Consider the following 19,789-nt stretch of genomic DNA (forward strand, 5'->3'; position numbering starts at 1 on the left):
ACACCAGACTCCCAAAGAACTAGGGGTGTTCTGTAATGCAGGGGAAGAAATAGACTTGCTATTGAGACCAAGGTCAAGCAGGCAAAGAGAACAAGTTTCCTTCTTCTATGTCCTTGATATAGGATGCAAGCAGAAGGTATAGCCCAGATTAAAGGAGGATCTTCACACCTCAAAAAAATTAATTAAAAGACTCTCTCACAGGTGTACCCAGCTACTTGGGCTTTAGTTAATTCCAGATATAGTCAAGTTGACAACAAAGACTAGCTAGCCATCACAGGGACATTTTTTCATTCAAACCATAGCAGGACCATTAAGAACTTTTAATCTGTTTATATTTAGCATATTAGAAATTATATCTGAAATGTAAAAATACTTTTTTAGAATATACTAACAAAGGTAACTTTTTTTTTTTTTAAAGATAGGGTTGCATGTGTTCCTAACTAAGCTTGAAACTGATATGTAGCTGAGGCCAACCTAGAATTATGATCCTCTTGCCTCTGCCTCCCACATGCTGGGATCACAGGTGTGTGCACTTCTGGTCCTGGTTTTATATGGGGCTGGGAATCAAATCCAGGGCTTCACACATGCTAGCCAAGCACACTATGAACTAAGCCACAAAAAGAACCATCTCTGTGGAAAACAACTATGTTTTCTGTTTTCCAAACAAAAGCAACTATTGGGAAGAATTACACTTTAATTTTTTGACAATACCTGTAATATCTGTTTTTCTTAATAGGAGCCAGCTGAATTTTTATGTTTTTAAATTCAGCCCAGAAAAAAAAATTCTTTTTTGTGTAATATTTGGGAAAATTTGTGTATGCTTGTAGAGGAAGAGAAGGGAAAAGATAAATAGTAGTGGCGTTGTTGTTTTTCACCTTGGAGAACCTTCCAAGGGCCTTGGGAGACCCCAGCAGTTCAGGTATTACTCTTGGAAACTTTGATCTTGGTGACATGAAGTCAGAACCTAAGAGAACAGGCACAGATAGACAGAAAAATGTGGTTGGAAAGCCCTTCTAATTGTTTGTGTTAGTGTGGAGAACAGTAGGAGCTGGAATTTGTGAGATATGTTATTTTATTGAATATATAGGTTATATATTGAACACAAGGGAAATGAACACCAAAAAATTAAAATACAGTGTTATTTTACACTTACTACAGCAACAGAAAAAAATAGGACCAATTCTAATCTATATTCTCCATTAATTGAAAAATGTATCTTAATTCCAGAGAAGTTACATGTGGGGAAAATCTGTCATTGTGTCAGGGGAGCAGCTAATGTAGTTAGGCAAGGCCTTCTGTTAGGACTGGGGAACTCTCTTCAGGGTCCTCTGCTCAGCAGCAGCCAGAACCTCAGGCTGATGAAAAGAATTTCCAGGCCAGTCGGTGTGAAGCAAAGTTGAGATTTGTTTATGAAAAGAGAGATTTTTATGTAGATTTAAGCAAAGGTATAGAGAAGGGACAGAAAGAGGGAGGAAGGAGAAGAGAGAGAGCCTAAGGAGGAGGAAGGGGGAGGAGAGAGGGAAAGAGGAGGAGAGAGGGAGGTGGAAAGGGAGAGCCGGGAGGGAGGGAGGAAGAAGAGAGGACAGAAGGGGAGAGGAGGAGGATGGAGGTGAGGTTTGAAGAAAAGGACCGTTATACATTCCCTAGGGAGGACCCAGGATTCTGTATATTAATAATAGTGCTTATATTAATATTAGTATATTATACTTATAATATAATATATTAATAGTAGTGGCTACTAAAAACACATTACTCAAAGGATTTGAAAGATTAACTAAAAATATTTTGCTGTAATTATTTTCTCTAAAGAACCCTCCTTGCCAGACTTTAGGGCACAGGCCTGTGGTCTAGCTGCTCACACCTGCAAGGCACGCCTGATAGACTCAGTGAAACCATGTCTTGAAAATAAAGTAAAATGAGACTGAGGATGTCGCTCAGAGGTAGAGAACTCTCCTAGCATGTGTGAGGTCTGGTGTTTAATCTCCAGCATTGCAAAAGTAAATAGATAAATAAACAGATCTCTTCCTCATTAACAGAGGTTATTAAGTGGTTTATGAGACGGATTATAAATGTTTAAAGGGGTGAAAGGAGTTCTGACTTAACCGCAAGCCCCGAAAGGTCAAAGGGATTCTTACTGTATCATAGGTCACACGGAACCAAGGCACATGTCTGGATTATAAACCTGTTCATTATCATGTGAGATTTTTCTCAAAAATGCAATTTCAAGTCCTTTGCTGGTGACTTGATGCTATTCACCGAGAGGCTTAATCCAGGTACCCAAGGGTGAGGGTTTTCACCCTCTCCCTTTTCCCTTTCACATCCCAGCCTTCCCACCCTGGCTCGTGAGAACCAAGTGTAGCTGTCTAGGAAAATGGGAGGCGGCGTGGTGAGCACTAAGGGCCCACTTGGTATTCATGGCCATTATGTTCAATTCAGCTCCTTCTCAAAAGGGTCCCCTTCTATTCTCCTGTGTCTGTGCAAATACCAGCAGACCCTGGGAGCTATTTGCTTAAGCATGCTACCAGCAAAACCTTATTTTATATCAGGCAGCGAGGAAAAGTGCTCAAGGGACTCAGACCTCTATGCCCATAAAAGGAAGGGAAGCCGGTTGGGGATTTAGAGGGCTGCTGCTGTCCCTGTTTCCATCTTCACTTCTATCAGTTGTTCTCTGTGAGAGGAAATGTGTGAAGATGCCCTAAATCCTGGGTCACACTCCTGTGTCCTCAAGCCCTTCCCACTTTGGCCCTTTACCTATCCCAATCTACAACAAACCCTATAATTGGAAGTGCACATCCACTCATAATCTTAAGAAGTTCCCAAGAATCGGCAGGCCTGAATATTTTCTTTTTTTTTTTTTTTTTTTGAGACAGGGTTTCTCTGTGTAGCCCTGGCTGTCCTGGATCTCACTCTGTAGTCCAGGCTGGCCTGGAACTCACAGAGATCCGCCTGCCTCTGCCTCTGGAGTGGAGTGCTGGGATTAAAGCCACTGTCCAGCTTAGGTCTGCCTGTTTTTATGGTAGGTAACAATTCCAAGAGGATGGATTTGGGAGCAGCTAGCCATAGTCTTCTCTGGGCCAGAAAATTGACGTAGCACACAGGAAATTAACTGAATGCTGATTTTAGCTTGAAGTTTGTAGGGAGTTTGGGATCTCCTTTGCAATTGAGAAAAATTATTATTTTATGTGTATGGATGTTTTGCCTGCAAATATGTTTGTGCACCATGTACGTGCCTGGTACTCAGAGCCTAGAATAAGGCATGGGAGCCCCTAGAAATGGAGTTACAGATGGTTGTGAGCCATTATCTGGGGGCTGAGCACTGAACCTGGGGCCTCTGAAAGAGCAGCCAGTGCCTTAACCACAGAGCCATCTCTCCAGGCCTTTCTTTGCGATTTTGTGAACTCAGATTTAAGGATAAAAACATGCATGTGGCTCATAAGCCCATTTTGAACACAGACTCTGTCTGTGTGGCCAGCATGAACCCACATCTCCTTTCTTTAGCAGACTCTTTCATGCCCTTCATCTTCAGGTGGACCCCTTTCCTACTTAGTGAGTCTTTAGTCCTTCCTTCTTCCCTTGGTGTTTCCAGGTAGTCTGTTAGAATTCCTGGTCACTTCCCTAGCTGCATTACTGCACATGCGCAGCCCAGTAGTCAAGTAAGGGGCCTTACGTCATCTGGCGCAGCATTGTCACTCAACCTGCACATGTGTGGCATAGCCGTGCAAGCCCACATGTGCATGTTCAGGGAAATCCTTAAAAAGCCGGTCACAGACTCCTCTCTCTTCTGTTCTCTCATTCTCCACTGCTCCTGCATGTGTCTCCACAGGCCTGGTCAATCTCTTCTGTCCACCCACATGGGCAAAACACATACATATGCATTAAACAGGTAAGCCTTAAAAACAAAAGTCAAATGTGAGAGAAAGCAACCCAGTAGGCACTTCCCTGTTCTCCCATCTTTACTTCAGAACGTCCATGTGATCATCCTCTTTCACCTTCTCCAAATGCAAGGCTTCTGTTGTGCATCTGTGATCATTTTCTCCCGGACTGCTTGAGAATCCAGACACTCTACATGAATTGCTTTCTTGAAGGTCATTGATGGTTTTCAAAATATAATCGTCTCAATTACTCATTAGTTGAGCAGATATTTGCGCTTGTCTCCTGCATTAGACTTTACATTAATACTAGCTTAAGCAAATATGTGAGACAATAGGGGGTTGTGATCTAGAGCAGAGGCTGGAAAGCTTTTGTTTGCAGAGGCACAGATGCTGAGTGATTCTGTCATAGCATCTCTTGGGAATACTCAACCCCACCCTTCCAGCATGAATGCAGCCACAGACAAAGGTAAATGAATAAAAGCAGGTGTGTTCCAATAGACCTTTCCAAATAAGGAGCATTTGTCAGCTGGATTTGGCCGGTTCCAGTTTCCTGACCCCTCCCCTCCTGGTTAGCTTGTTTGGTGGACAAACAGTATTAATTACTTTTTACCACCCTCCTTTGGAAACCTCTCCTTTGATCTGGGGAGTCAGAGTCTGGTGTCCCCGCTCTGAGAACCCTCAGGTACATCTTCGATTTACATTGTCCTGGTTGCTGTTTCTCAAGATCCTGCATCTGTCCTCCTGCTTGCCTCCTTAACTCTCTATGGTACCGTGTTGCTCTCTGTCTTAGCCATTCTCCTGAATTGATGCCTGCATTCTTTTTTTTGTCTGTTTATGGTATCTTTTGAAATGCTGGTTACAACTGAAAAGCCATCTGTCACTTCCTCTCCCAGCACACCTGCTCCCCCTCCCTTTATGTTTCCTTATTCTCTTCTAAGATTGAGCTAATGAGCTGTGATGATGTAGGAATCACTAGCACAGTGCCTGGTAGAGAAGAGGCTGTCAATGCAGGTTAGCTCTGCCCTCTCTCTCCTTGACAGGACCCTTATATTTTAAACCATATCCAATAAGCTGTTGTGCTCTTTAGTTTAACCCTCCAATGCCTCTTGCTTCTGATCTCTCATTTTCAGTATCACTACCTCTCTTGACTTAATGTACACGGTCAATGAGGTTGCACTTGGTACCCACAACAGTAACAGCAGAAACAATCTCCCATTGGCTTATGCTTTTCATGTACTACGATAGCTGGAGGCAGACACTTGTTCTCAGCTGGAGACAGGAGTTCAAAACCAACCTGCACTGTATGAGATCCTGTGTCCAAAAAAAAAAAAAAAAAATGAAAACAAAACGAAACAAAACCAGCCAACCAAACAAAACTGTAGTGCATTAATTAATATTTAAAAAGTCCTTCCCAGAATCTACCAGAAACCTACCAAGTTTTTAAATTTCATTGTCTAGGCCATGAAACACTTTGCCAAACCAATACTAGAAAATACTGAATAGAAAAATAGAAAAATCAAATATTGAGAAGAGCGCTGGCCTTAAAAACATCTCTACTGAAATTCAAGCCAAAACAAAAAAAAAAAAAAAAAAAAAAAACCAAAACCAACCAACAGTTCATCAATTTAAATTCTTGTTTGAAAAAATATAAACAATATGTGAATTCAGCTGTAAAAGGGAGGCACATTAAAAAAACCACAAAATAAACTGGTTTTAGGAAAATAATCATTTGAAAACATCTAAATGATATTCAGAAAAACTTAAGAATTAATTTCAAAATAGAAATGAGGCAAAATATTTTAAAGTGTTATATAAAGCATCTATGAACAAAAGCAGCAAAACCAGTTCGGAGAAGCAGCTGGCCCTTAGGGAACACCCGTGCCCACATAGGTTTCCAGGAGGGGCTTTGGCATGAGTTAAGTGGCATACCCGTTACCGTCCACCCACATTTCTTCCTTGCTGCATGGGTGTTTTCTCTGCTGTTTGAAGGAAATGAGTATCTGGATTCTTCAGGGAAGAGAGAGGTACTTTCTTTCCCCAAGATGATCTGATATAAAACTATAACTTCAGTCATATATATTCAGATACATGACAGGCAAGAGACCTTACCTCCTGAGAGCATGTAGAGATGGGGGTTTGCGTGCTTTCTGTCATGAAAATGGCCCCCTGCCTATATGAATCTGATAATCATATTCTGCTTCTGTAATAAGTGATTCAAGGGACCCTTTCTATACTGGGGAATTTTATGACCCTTATTGTTTTTACCTTGCTTTAACAGTAATATCTGCTTGAATTTTAAGGGAGTAAACCTGGTTTGGTGGTACATACTTATAATACCAGTGCTTGGAAGCTTTGCCAGTGGGGACGGGAGCTCCACAGTGAGATGTCTCAAATACAAGAACAAGGAAAAGAAAAGAGGCAATAAGACTTAGGTTACAAAAGCTGAAGTGAGCACAACCATTAGAAACAAAAAAACTCATAAACCAGAGATGACTGCTTCTAATATTTTGTTGTCTGATATACATACAAAATATAATACTTCTTGAGTGCTATTTACTGGCTTTTGCAGTCTATCATGAACATTTCAGCTATCTTAGAATATTTTATGAAGCATCAATAGTTTAATGCTTTAAGTAAACATTGCATTCACATTTTCCATGTACTTCTTCCCTCTGTTTCTCTCTCACTCGACAGGTTTTCTCACTGCTGAGTCATTTCTCCAGCCCCATGTGGTGTGTTTTTGTTTTCTCAATTTATTATTAAGTATTTGTTCATTAGTATGTTTTACCTGTGTGTGTATGCATCACATGGGTGCCTGGTGCCCCCAGAGGCCAGAAGAGGGCACTGGATTCCCCGAACTGGAATTATATGTGGTTGGGAGCCACCATGTGGGTGCTGAAAACAGAACTCAAGGCCTCTGCAGGAACAGCAAGTGCTTTTAACTCCTGAGTCCAGCCCCGCACTCTGTCTTTTCTTTCTAAAAGAAGCTTCCTTAAACAAAAAAGAAAATCCAAACATCTGCCTTTATACTTGTGTAAATTTTACCAGAGCCTGGAAATTCAGGCTGATCGGAACAGTCTAGTGAACTGTCTTTTCATGCAGTCCATGGTTCTTTCTCAGGAGGTATTGTTAAAAATTCACTGCTAGGAGCTGGCTGTGGTACACCTTTAAGACCAGCACTCAGGAGGCAGAGGCAGGCACTCTCAATGAGTTGGAGGCCATTCTTGTCTACATCGTTTAGGCCAGCTACAACTTCACAGTAAGACTATGTCTCAAAACAACAACAACAACAACAACAACAACAACAACAACACAAAACAAAACCTGTGCTAGATTTTTGTCTTTCATTTCCAAAAAGAGATCCTGGAAGATCACAATACTTTTCACCCGTCCAGACCCCACAGTGGCAGCTTCAGGTTACATGGGACTAGAGTTGGGGAGATGGCTAGGCAGTGAAGAGTGCTTGCCATGCTGTCCTGGCGACTGGAGCTCTACTCCCAGCATCCATGCCACAAACTGGCATCCTGAAACTATCTAACTCTGGCTCTGAGGGACCAGACACCTTCTTCTGGATGTGTGCAAAATCACACACACACACACACACACACGAATGAAAGGTTAGAAAACCAAGTGAACCAGGAGCCACACTACACTGTGTTCAGCAATGAAGTTTCTGAATATTATACACAAGAAGAGCAGAGAAGCCGCAGTGGGGTTGTGGAGGGAGGGCCTCAGTGAGAGGGAATTAGGATCCAAAACTTGTTGAAAATGGGAGGAGACACGAGTTCTGATCTGGCCTCTGATGCGGTATCAGGACTAGCTCACAGCATCTTCAAGTCCATTTTCTCATCACTGAAAAACGTAAGTGTAAGCACTTAGGAGGGTATTTTGTTCTGAAAGGAGTTAGGTATTTGAGGGAATCTTTGTTGGAGCTAACACTCTTTAGTTTTATAACTAGCTTCATTCTCATAGGAAGTACAAACTGAGCTTCTCCTTACTGTTGTGAAGGGATAGCCATCCTTTTCCCAGTGCTCTGCTACCAATCTCTCTGTGGTTTCTGTAACACAAGGCCTGCACGGCTGCCCACCCCCAAGAGCAGTCTCTAAACTCCCACAGATGGCCTTTTACAAAACCCACTGAGAACTGAAAGGGGCATGTTAAAACGCTGAGAGATTCCTGTCTGCATAGTGATGTGCATAACTTCTAGGCACTCAGGCACTTGGATGAGGTGATGTTAGTCTGCAACGGTAGAGACCAACGTTATTCCCACACATAGCAAATTGGGAAAGGTAGTATATGAGACCTGGCTCTTTGTGGTGGAGTGATTTATCTGGCGGCGAGAAGGGATATAGTTCAAACACTGTCCTACATGAGGCCTTCTGATGAGGAGGTTAGCTGTGTGTCAAAACTGGTTTGTTGTTGTTTATTATTATTATTATTATTATTATTATTATTATTATTATTATTTTAGATGCTTCCCAGATTTCACAAAATAAGAGCTTTGCTCACTGATGTAAGATTGGTCAAGAATGAATATATTTATATCCGATCATGTCCTTCTCTTTACAGCATGCAAGCTACAGAGGAACCCAAGGCACAGGACCTGGATACCCTGATAGACACAATCCAGATGCACCTGAAAGACCATTCCTGCAAAGACAACCTCCGGGAAGCATTTCAAATATACGACAAGGAGGAGTCAGGATTTGTGGACAAAGAGGTGTTCTTTAAAGTCTGTGACACCCTTAATGTCCCAGTCGATGACTCCTTGATTAAGGAGGTCAGTATGAACGTTTTTTTGGGTTGACTGCACAGACTAAACACTGGTCATTCCTTCCTAAGGAGTTACAAGAATCAGATCTCTCATTCTGTCCTGAGGACAGGTTTTTCCACACCGCAGCATCAACTTCCTTTTCAAATTGTTGCTGCAGGGTGTCTCTTAAGATGGGGCTAGGAACAGACAGCAGAGAAGTTGCTGGACTAGCATGTTAGGGATAGAGGGTAGCATAGGTGATCGTGATGCACCAGCTGCCAAGAAGGGACCTGAAGATAAGTTAATGAACAGGGTGTTTGTGGGCTTTGGGAGACTTTAAGGTCAGCCTATCAAGGTTAGCATGGAAGCTGATAGGACCACTTCCCGAGGGAGTAGTGTCTGTAAGGTAACAAGTTTCTCTGAGGACGGGGAGAAGGCATGGAAGTGTTCCTCCTAGAATTTTATGATTGTTAAATAAGGGTGTCATTTCTTTTAATTGTTGCAAATCCTGATGGCTAGGACCCTGCTGGAAGTCAGAATAAAATTTCCCCCACCCTGGCCAGGACTGTAGCTTAATATCAAGACATACTCATTGATTAACAACATGGAGGCTTTATTGACCTTCCCGAAGATTTTCAAGCAAGAGGGAATGTTTGGAAATGAAGGTTCATTTAGGAATTGCTTTGTTGAAGTAACTAGGATGGAGGGTCTTGTTTGGTCTTTTTAAAGACAGAATGTTGACAAGGAGTATGAGAGGAGGGCACTTGTTCACATGGGCTAAATACCTATTTAGCTCTGGAAGTCTCTGATTGACAGTGTGGCTAATTCAGTTTTTAGTTTCAAGTCATTCATACTGTGTGACATGGGAGCAGATATGAGTGAGGAACTGCAGCCATTGGGAAGTGGGATGCAGAGGCTGGGCAGGCAGATGTTGTACAGACAACTGCAGCCAATCACTGTTACCTTCACTGTTGGGTCCAGGGGACACTGAACGCATGGCTATAACTAGATCTTCTATTAGGCTGCAACAGCAGGAGCCTGCAGTTTAGGAGTGACTAGTTCTTTGTAGGGGGGGCAAAATATTTATATTTGAATATAGCAATAAAAGTATTTTGGCAAGGCAGTGGTGGTGCATGCCTTTAATCCCAGCACTTTGGAGGCAGAGCCAGGCAGATATCTGTGAGTTCAAGGCCAGCCTGGTCTACAAAGCGAGATCCAGGACAGGCACCAGAACTACACAGAGAAATCCTGTCTAGAAAAACCAAAACAAACAAACAAACAAAAAGTATTTTGAAGCTGGGTCTGCTTGTATTCTCAAAGTTTAGGATGCAGAGGCAGGAAGATCATGACTTCAAGGCCAGTGGAGGCTGCCAAGTGAGATACTACCTCAAAAGATAAAGAAAAAAGGAAAGTGTTGTGATAATAACAATGCCCATATAAATATGGATATTACTGCTGTGGTTTCACGATGTATAATATGGGGCTTACTGTCTGACCTACCTTCCAGGATCACAGGATTACTTAAGAGTCAACTGAGGATATAAAGGCTGAACTCTGTTTGGGTTGGCAAAAGCTGGGACTCTTTCTGCGTAAGTGCCCTTGGCAGTTAAGCCGAAGGAAGCCCTGTCTCACCTAACCTCTTTGTTCCTTTGCAGTTAATCAGGATGTGTACCCACGGAGAAGGCAAGATTAACTACTATAACTTTGTTCGAGCTTTTTCGAACTGAGCTGAATGAGAGAATGTGATATTCATTGTTGACACTGAACTGACATGGAGAAATTCACTTTGTATTTACTGTGCAAGTATTTGCATCACTCCTGAAGTTGTATTTCTTTTTTGGCTCTTCTATTTCCCTATTACTAAAGTCTAAAGCAAATTGATTTTCAAAGAATGGAAGACCAGTGCCTTATTTGGAGTAGCAGAGGTAACATGATAGTTTTAACTTATGGGGCCCAGGGGGTTCTAGAATTCGTCAAACAATACCCTGAATATGTCTGTAATGATGCTTGGGATGAGGCTAATAGTTGGATTGGTAGACAAGTAAAACACAGCTTAAAGTAAGGAGACCCCCCAGCAGCAATTTGAAAACCTGACTAGAAACACAAACTGACCCATCCCTGAGTAAGAGAACCCCTCTGCCTGGCTGCCTTTCCCGGGCCACACAGCCTTCTCTGGCCCTCAGTGGAAACTTCCCGTGTCCTGAACATGCACCCAACAGACTGGAGCAGGACACTCAGCTATGTTCAGCTGGCAGGCTCAGCCCACACAAGCACACACACTCACTCATACCACCCCACAGCACACACAATTAGTTTTCTGATTCTTTGGAAAAGTTTAATACAGATGGAGACACATGAAGCATAAGAGGAATGACAGAATTCTCTGGAAGCATTGGAGATGCTGAAAATAAAGGTCTCACCAGCACTGTTGCTGGAGCCAAGGGCCTCTCTACCCACCCTTCCACTTCTCTCAGTAGGGAGATATACTACATGCCTTCATTAGAATTCAGGGCGTAATGCTAAGCACATTAGTAGAAAAAAAACTGGGAGCCTGATGTCTGCTGTATCCCATTTCTCACCTTTGGAATAGGTAAGATGGGCTAAAGAGTAGGACCAGGAAGCTGGAGAAGCAGCGTATTGTTTCATTGGTTAGTAATATCATTTGTAGCCAGGGCTTGCTAAGTGGCATATGCCAAAGACTGGCTTATTCTCACTCACAGGGATCTGTTCTTGAGGGAGCGCTTAGGTCATTTTCCAAAGAAATCCTGCACATGGTCCCAGTCCCCAGCTGCTCAACTCTAAAGGTATACTCCTTAGGCACCTTTCCTTCCTCAGAAGGTTCTACAGGGAGGGGGCCCTCTAGGGTAGGGTAATTAGGGAGGTCAATTCCTTTCCTTTAGACTTACTTTACAAATCAGCCACCCCAAATATGCTTTCTAGAGTCCAGAGGACTGAGGCAGGGAGATTGCTCTGTGGGTAAAAGTGGTAGCTGTGAAATTCAGATGGCCTGAGTTCAAATCCCAGAACCCAAGTAAAACCTGCTGCAGTCCCATGCATCTGTTATCCTAGCACTTCTTCAGTTGTATGAGAGGCAGAGATGGGAGTGTCCTGTCCCCAGGAAGCTCACAGGACAGCTATCCCAGCCAGAGTGCCCAGTGCAATGGCAATTGAGAGACTCTACCTCATTGTAGAAGACAGGGACTGACGTGACCACTATTGCCCCCCCCCCCATATGCACATCATAGCATGCCCTCTCCCACACACTCAAATATATACACATGCACTGGAGATTTTCTAAGCCTTTAAACTTGGGCAAGTTGAGTGACAGTACCCACAGCATTCTGAAAGCCTCCTGAGAAATCCATACTTTCTAGTCTTTCTCAGCCATCCCTGTCTTCCATTGAAGAGGAAAGCCCACAGAAGCTATGGCCTGTTCCCTGGCAATCTTTCACAGGTTTGCACAGTTAGTAGCATGTGGAAACGCTTCCCAATCTTTTTCCATTGGTTTTGGGCTTTTGCTGAACTAGAGGTGTTCTCTTTTAGATCTTCCTCCACTCCTTCTGTCTTAGTGTTAAATGCCATGAAGAGACACCCCGATCACAGCAGCTCTCACAGAGGAAAACATTTAACTGGGGCTGGTTTACAGTTTCAGAGGTTTAGTCCATTGTCATCACGATGGGGAGAATGGCAGCAGACAAGCAGACCTGGTTGGGAGAAGGTGCTGAGAATTCCACCTCTGGATCCGCAGGCAACCGGAAAAGAGAAGAGTGAGCCTTTGGGCTTGACTTGCCTTCTGAAACCTCAAAGCCTAACCCCAGGGACACACTTCCTCCAACAAGGCCACGCCTCCTTATCCCTCTCAAGTAGCGCCATTCCCTAATGACCAAGCATTCAAGTACATGAGCCTGTGGAAAGTCATTCCTTGTCAAACCACCACACCCTCCAATTCTCAGTTCCGACCACTTACTACCTTTCCCACTAGTTCGCATACAGACAGCTCTTTCCATTGCTCATTGTAGTGTCATAGAGAAAGTGGTCTTATGTAAGCCAGGCACACTCATATTCCATAAGCTTGTTTCCTGTGCCTTATCTTACATCTTCCAAACTGACCCAAGATTGAGGAGATCTGATAACTATCCTGACAAGGTCTGGGAAGTATTTCATAGAAGACCAAGGCTGAAGGGCATGTGGTCTGTGGAAGCATCATACTCACTGTTGACTACAAAATCTGAGCAGGTCAGTTCTGTCTAAAACTATGAATGGGAGCAAAGCCAGGAGATGACACTAAGTACTGCATGCATCTTGAAGCCTGGGCTGAGGTGATGCATGACAGCTAAGTGATACTTGTAGTGTGCAACACTAAGAGATGACTACTCCTTCAAATAAGCCACAGCACTACCTGCAGAGGCAGCACACGGGTAACCACAGCTCTGGATTTAAGTGAAGGATGTGTTCAGAACTAATAAGGATAGTTCATTGCTTCAGCACAGAAAAGAAGCTGCCTTGTGGGTGAGGACTGGCTTGGTGGTGTCACTGCTCAGCCCAGGTTCCATACCTCAAATACACCACTAGGGGGCCTTGAACATACTGTCATAATTAAGGGGATTTGCTTCCTGTCTACAAAGTTCCAGTATATTCAGAACAGGTAAAAAAGATTTCTCTAAATATTGTCTCCAAGGGCTCTTGGGTATGTGGCTTTTTAAACATCTTGTTGGCACATAAGCATAAGCATGTTTATTAAGATCAATTTAACCAGGTGTGCAGGTCTGCCATCCCAGCACTTGGGCAGGAGGACTGCTTACATCCAAGGCCAATCTAGTCTATCAATGCAGTTGAGGCGAGCCGGGACTATATTGCAAGGCCAGGTCTCAAAAAACAAAAACAAAGCAACCAATTTAAAAAGTGGGCATGGTGGCACACACCTGGGATCCAAGCTCTTGGGTGGCAGAGGCTGGATTACCATGAGTTTGAGGCCAGCCTGGGGTACGAAACCAGCAACAGACCACCAGCCAGAGCCATGTAGAAACACCCCGTCTCAGAAACAAATTATATATCGCTTTATTTGTACCATGAATTGTAAAACTGTTGCCAGCCACCTTATCCCGAGAAACAAAACCTGCAGGGCACAGATGAGAAATGGGCTAAGCTAACTCAGTTCACTGAGGGATATCACCCAGCATGCCATGCAGAGCAGGATGGAAACCATCTGCACCAGAGCTTGCTGCCATCAGCACTGCTCACTTTCACCTCAACTAAGTCTCTGGGTGATGTCGACCCCCTGTGGGTTTCCCTTGGCTAACCACCACCTATAATTGCACTCACCTCCTGAGCACTCCCCAAGGATGGTCCTGAAAAATGCAGCTGCATGATTTACGTGATGACGCCAGGCGCCCTGTTGCCACTATTCTTACTAAATTGGGACATTGCATTCACAGAGACCAATACCTGCATCCCCTCCAAGCTGCATGACTGCACAGGAGAGCAGTCAAAACATGGAGGCCTTCCTTGGGTGGGTGGGTAGCAGGGGCATCCAGCTTACAAAACTTGCTAGGAAATTCCCTTTTCTAACTCATTGTTACAGATGAAATAAGAATGATGCATACTAAGCCAATTACTAGCCAGTGAAAAATTTTAGACACAAAAGCTAAAGTTGACACGAACTCGTTTTTTTTCAAAGTGAGAACAAATGGAAGAATCAGGACTAAAAAATATTACCATTTAAAAACACACCAGTGAGTTCATCAGAAATCATTAACGACCAATAATTCTATGCCCTTTATTCAGGTATTTCAGAAAATATTTGATCATTTGTTTCAAAATGTACACTTAAAAAAATCCATACAAAACTGTAGCTTGTTTCCAAAACCAGACAGAAACACAGGAAAAAGGACTTTGAAAAAATGTCACCAAAAATAAAGACACCCCTCCCCCAACCCTTTTACATGAAAGCATAAATACGCAGGTACACATTTTCCTTGAGTTCCTTGATAAATTTGGTCCATAACACAAAACAGGCTAATGTAGAAAAACAGTCAATGTGTCCACATTTGCATTACGAGTTGTGCAGGGCACCGGCTCCTCAGCTCATTCTTCCGGTGCTTGTTAAACAGAGTAACTGAAAAGTGAGGTTTCATCACGCACACAAATCTGTACCCAGAAGAATGACAGCGCTCACCACCACAGCCAGGTCCTGTGTGGGGCCAGGGCTCACCGCAGCGCCTGATTCTTGGGAAAAAAAAAATCTCTATCCTCTCCACAGGAACAAGAAACTCTGGAATGCCTTCAGCGGTGATGGTGAGGCCGGCAACACCAGAGCAGACCTTATTCCCAGACATTGATAATGTCCCAGTCTGAGGATTATTTTTTTTCAACACCTTCCTTTTTTTTTTTTTTTTTTTTTTTTTAACAATGTAAGAATTCTAAGACGATACTACACATTCTATAGGATTGCCACAGAAACCCACCCAGGATCATGAGACTAACAGCAATGTAAGGAAAGGGACCGATAGGTGTAAGGGATGATGACTACCCCTCCCATGGGTCCCCTCTCTCCCACTATGCAGGATACAGTAAGGGACAAAGGCCTGTGGGAAAGACCACTGGCTGGGAGGGTTATTGCACAACCCGGAGGAGGAAGAAGAGAAGGAGGAGCAGGAGGAAGAGGAGGAGGAGCAGGAGCAGGAACAGGCAGGCAGGCAAGGGTCAGGGAGGGCATTGGTGCTAGTAACACAACCCAGGAGCTTTGCAGCTACCAAAGGTACCCAAGCAGGTTACCGATGAGAGCAACCAGAAGTACAAGTGAACGTGTTCCTCATACAAACTTTAGGCTACACGGAAGTAAAACAGGCAGGAGAGGATGCTCTTTCTAACCTGGGGTGGGGGTGAGGAGACTGGGCTTGCGACAGAGGGCCAGAGGTACAAAGAGGTGACCGTCATCCTAACCCCCACGTTTCCCTAATTAGATAGGAGGCATGGGTGCCTGCTGCTGGACCTCACAGGCTTCTGTAGCCACCCAGCCAAGCCCAAAGGCAACAGACAAGGGGAAGCCAGACACAAAGAGAAGAATACATGAGATCTAAGTGTGAGGGAGAATAGGGTCAGAACGAGTGAGGCAAAACTGTCAACCCATGTCCCTTTTACCTGGAGCTGTGCTGAGGTATGGTGTCACTGGCTGCATACGCCAGTCAGCCCTAGAGCCCTGGCAGTTGGGAGCTGGCCATACAGTACCAGTCAAGGCCACAAGGCAATATAAGGCACTTTTTACACAAAAGAACAAGGACCTGCTGAGAACAAAAACAGAGTTTGCAGAGTCTGCTCAGGATGACTTCCTTTCTCATCTGAGGGGCTTCGAAAGGGTGCACGATGGAATTAACACATGCACAAGGAGCAGGGTGAAGGGTGAGAAGTCGGTGACAGCATCCTCCTAATGTTAGCCACGAGCTGGAGAGGGATCCTATAGATGTCTCCAAAAGTCTGACACGGATACTCTTCCTCTTTTGAGGAAAGAAACTGCAAGCTCAGGAGGCTGTGGGAGGTGGGGAGGACCACCTCACTGTCCCAACTCCCAGGCCTTACTCAAGTCCATTCCACAGAAGTGAAGAACAAAGGCCAGAGATCAAGAATGCAAATGTGTCTGCTGGAGACCTGGAGGCCCTTAAGCAGAGAAAGTGAGCTATGCCTCGACTTTCTGCTTCCTCCCACAGCAGACTTCTGCAGACCCCACTGGGAAGGCTTAAGCCTGTTAAAAACAAATATACATGAAGGCCTTCCCTAGCTGAAAGAGTCAGTGGGTTTCTTTAAGGATGCCTGGAATCTAAGTGAACACTATAGACTTTTTGGAGAGTGTACTCTTTCTGCTCCTACTTATTCTTTTTTTTTAATCACTTAGGAAAAAATGCCAATGGGGACTAAGAAGGAGGTATCCACCTTCATGGGCTCTTATGGTCCCAGGTACTCCAAAAAAGCATGATGTCAGTCAGTAGCATCTAAATTTAAGTGATTTACATTCACCCTTAGACAGGTCAGATGGCGCTGTCACCAACCATTTAGGCACACAGGGTTAGGGCTGACCAGAATGGCAGAAAGCCTCCTTTCCTGGCTTTGGTCTGCCTCTCTTTCCCCCAGGACCACTGGGCTGTAGAAGGAGCACAGAGAGCTTACTCATAGTGTAGGCGCCCAAGCCTGGACAACTTGTAAATAACTGTCCCATCACCAAACCTCTGTGCAGGGCAACGGGCAGCAGGGCACTCTCCATCCACTGTTCCTGCCACAGATGCCTGCTGGCATCCCAGGGATGCTGAGAGACAGGCAGTGGCTGCTGAGGTAGAGATTGGCATCTTCTGGTCTTGATGGATGCTGCTAAACATCTTCAACTTGGAGGAGTATGACAGGTCCACAATACTAGGGCTGTGGCACTTTGGGGACAGGAGAGACTTCTAATGAGGCCACAGTGCCCAGATTAGAACAAGCTAGCCTGCATGCTCACGGGATGATGTGGAACTTAGTCACTGTAATTCTGGCAGCAGGATGTGTGCCAACTTACCAATGTCTTGGCTTTCCTACAACATCAATGCCAGAGAGGCTGGGTGGATGAGAAAGTAGCCTATGGTTCTCCTAAGCCCCCAGACATCCCTGAAGTCGGGGCTGATGAGGTAATTGCCCTCAGTCTCAGGCCTTTTCTCTGAAAATGAACACTGTCCTAACTCCTAACCACTGACAAAACCCTTATGTTCTAGAAGAGCCTACATCTATCCCAGCCATTGAGTTCCTGGTAATATATCCAACAGACTAGCAACACAGGAAGCTTGCAAGACATTTAAGGAATGAAGCCACATCATGTCAGGCTTCCAAGTGTCCCAGGAAAGAACAACAAAAACCCATACAAAGGGACGAGGCTGCTGCATCCAAAACATCAGCTGCTCTTTGTACCTTTGTTTCTCCAAGACCACCACATATCACATGCTTGCCACAAATATCAACAGCTCACCCTGGGGACAAAGCTCTTGCTGAGAGCTGGCAAGGGCCTACCAGTGACATAGCTTGGGGAGGGTCCAGGAGGACACCGAGACTAATAGGATGAGGTAAACTTGGGGACCACTGGCTGAACCTCCACCCGGCTCTAGGCAGTGTCAGAAGCATGAGCTCAATTAAAATCACCACCAGGAGAGATGGGCTGCACTGGCCAAAAAGTGCCAGATCAACTCTGTGGAGGTTGCCCAGGGAAGAGCCAGGGAAGGAGAGGCAGAGAATGGAGAAAGATACTTTCAAAATTCTGTCTGGCTTCCCAAGCACATGCAGAAGCAGCCAAGGGGGTCTCATCCCTATTCTGTACCCTTATCCTGGACATGGTGGGAGGTGGCAGATGACACAGTGATGTTTGGAACCAAATTCCTCAAATACTGGTAAGTTAGACCTTACATACATTGTTAGTGACCTGGAGAGGGAAGCTGCCTTGATGAAGACCCACCACTCTGTTTATGGGTACAAATTCAAGCTCTGGTTTCTACTACGATGTCAGAAGAAGACCAGCATATCAGGTAACATTAACATTCCTCTGTCACCAAGAACGGCTTCCTTATACCAGCACGGAGTTCAGGGGCCCTTTGAAGCCCTTCCGGAAGTCCTCACAAGGTACCATAAGTACCTGGTGACTACATCTACAGGTAGAAGAGAGGAGAAAGAACACTGAAGGAAATGGAGCCACAGACTCCTGTGGACGTGGCTGTGTCTGCTCACACAGCCGGAAGAGTGACCCTGAGGCATCCCGTTATCAGGCGTCAGCAAATGACACAATTTTAAGGAACACTCAGGTGAGGCCAGTGGAAGGGTGGCCAGGGGACCACATGGGGCCGGAGGCTTCATGTTTCTGCAGCTAGAGAGATGAAGTCTAGGTTGCGTGTCTGGCCCCCAATGGAGGCAGTTTGCTTCTGGACTTGGGAACGGCAGGTTCGTAACCACCCTTTGGTTTGGTTTTAGATGCTGGTGGATGGGTTAAAGAAGTACAACAGCTGGAGACAGTTCCAGATAGACTCTTCTGTCTCTTTCGTCCAGCCACCTTTCCAGAAGAGGAAGCCGTTCAACATGCTTTGCTCTTGTGAAGAAAGTGGGAAGGCATGTCCTTCTTAGCACATCCCTCCCCCCCACACGCCCCCCCAGAGTGAAGGCAGGCTGGTTTCCAATTCAAATGCAGCGGTAGAAGCTCTTTGGAGTCCTGGGACTCAACAGTTAATTAACACTGTCTTTCTGGATTAAGTCACTGTGTCCCAAAGCAAACCACTTCGGGTTAGGACATGTAGAACCAGAGTCCTACATCTTGTCAGTCAGTCAGCACCAAGAATATTGTGATCCGAGAGGGATGGCCTTTCCTGCTTCTGCCCATCCACTCAAAGGCCACCGAGGATCTGCCCCCAGCTCTAGGGGAAGCTCCTTGGCAAGAGGATTCCAGATGGACAGGTCCTGGGACTGATGGACAGGACGGCAAACTTCGCTCCCTCTCGGTGTAAAATATCAGAGAGATTGCACATTAAAGTCAGGAAGTGAGGAGAAAAAGAAGTAGCCATGAAGGAAGAGAAAAAGGTGAGTGGAAAAGATGGCTAGGAAAATCTAGGCCTTGGAGAAGACCCAATACAGGACAGAGGTAAGGCCACGAGGTGGCCCAAGGGAGCGAGAGAGGAAGTTTTTTGGTTTTATTGAAAATGGTTTATGGAAGAAGAGAAAGCCAAGAAGGTAGAGAGTGACTCCCTCTTTGACGCCAAGGTTTCTGCTGATGGAGACGGAGCCTGGCTAGGAGGATGGAGAGGCTTAGTTGGGGGCCAGGGTCTCTTGCCTCCTTACTGGGCCCTCACCCAGTGGATCCTGTTTTCAGCACTTTGGCTTTAGGGAGACTTGAGTTTCTTAGTCCGTGGGGAGGTTCCGTTCTCTGCTTTTACCACGCCATTTTCATGGTAACCTGGGAATGGAGAGAGACACACGGGAGGTTACTGCTATGACTGAGGTAGGGAAATGGAGGCATGGAGGGTGGGGAAGCCTGATGGTTGGGGAGATGGCCTTGTGGCATGCAGAACATCCAGGGAGGGACCAGGCTGGAGCCAATGGAAGGCAGCAGACAGTTCAGGGCGGGTTGCTGCCTGTCCTAGCGCCTTCGATGAGTGGCTTTGTGTCAGGT

At 44.9% G+C, this 19,789-nt stretch overlaps 2 protein-coding genes across 3 annotated transcripts in view; one reads left to right on the forward strand and one right to left on the reverse strand.

Moving 5' to 3' along the window:
- The window catches only part of Efhc1 (EF-hand domain containing 1), a 37,081-nt gene extending 26,590 nt beyond the window's left edge, over nucleotides 1–10,491 (forward strand). For both annotated transcript variants that reach the window (XM_036167967.1, XM_036167969.1), the window contains 2 exons: nucleotides 8,442–8,652; nucleotides 10,281–10,491. In XM_036167967.1, coding sequence (XP_036023860.1) covers nucleotides 8,442–8,652; nucleotides 10,281–10,352 — 283 coding nt within the window. In that variant the 3' untranslated portion in view covers nucleotides 10,353–10,491. The remainder of the gene's footprint in view (nucleotides 1–8,441; nucleotides 8,653–10,280) is intronic.
- Nucleotides 10,492–18,782: 8,291 nt separating this feature from the next.
- Nucleotides 18,783–19,789, reverse strand: part of Tram2 (translocation associated membrane protein 2) — a 69,301-nt gene continuing 68,294 nt past the window's right edge. The window contains exon 11 of the mRNA XM_036168508.1: nucleotides 18,783–19,573. Coding sequence (XP_036024401.1) covers nucleotides 19,500–19,573 — 74 coding nt within the window. The 3' untranslated portion in view covers nucleotides 18,783–19,499. The remainder of the gene's footprint in view (nucleotides 19,574–19,789) is intronic.

The sequence above is a fragment of the Onychomys torridus genome, chromosome 18 (assembly GCF_903995425.1).
Source record: "Onychomys torridus chromosome 18, mOncTor1.1, whole genome shotgun sequence".
Lineage (NCBI taxonomy): Eukaryota > Metazoa > Chordata > Mammalia > Rodentia > Cricetidae > Onychomys > Onychomys torridus.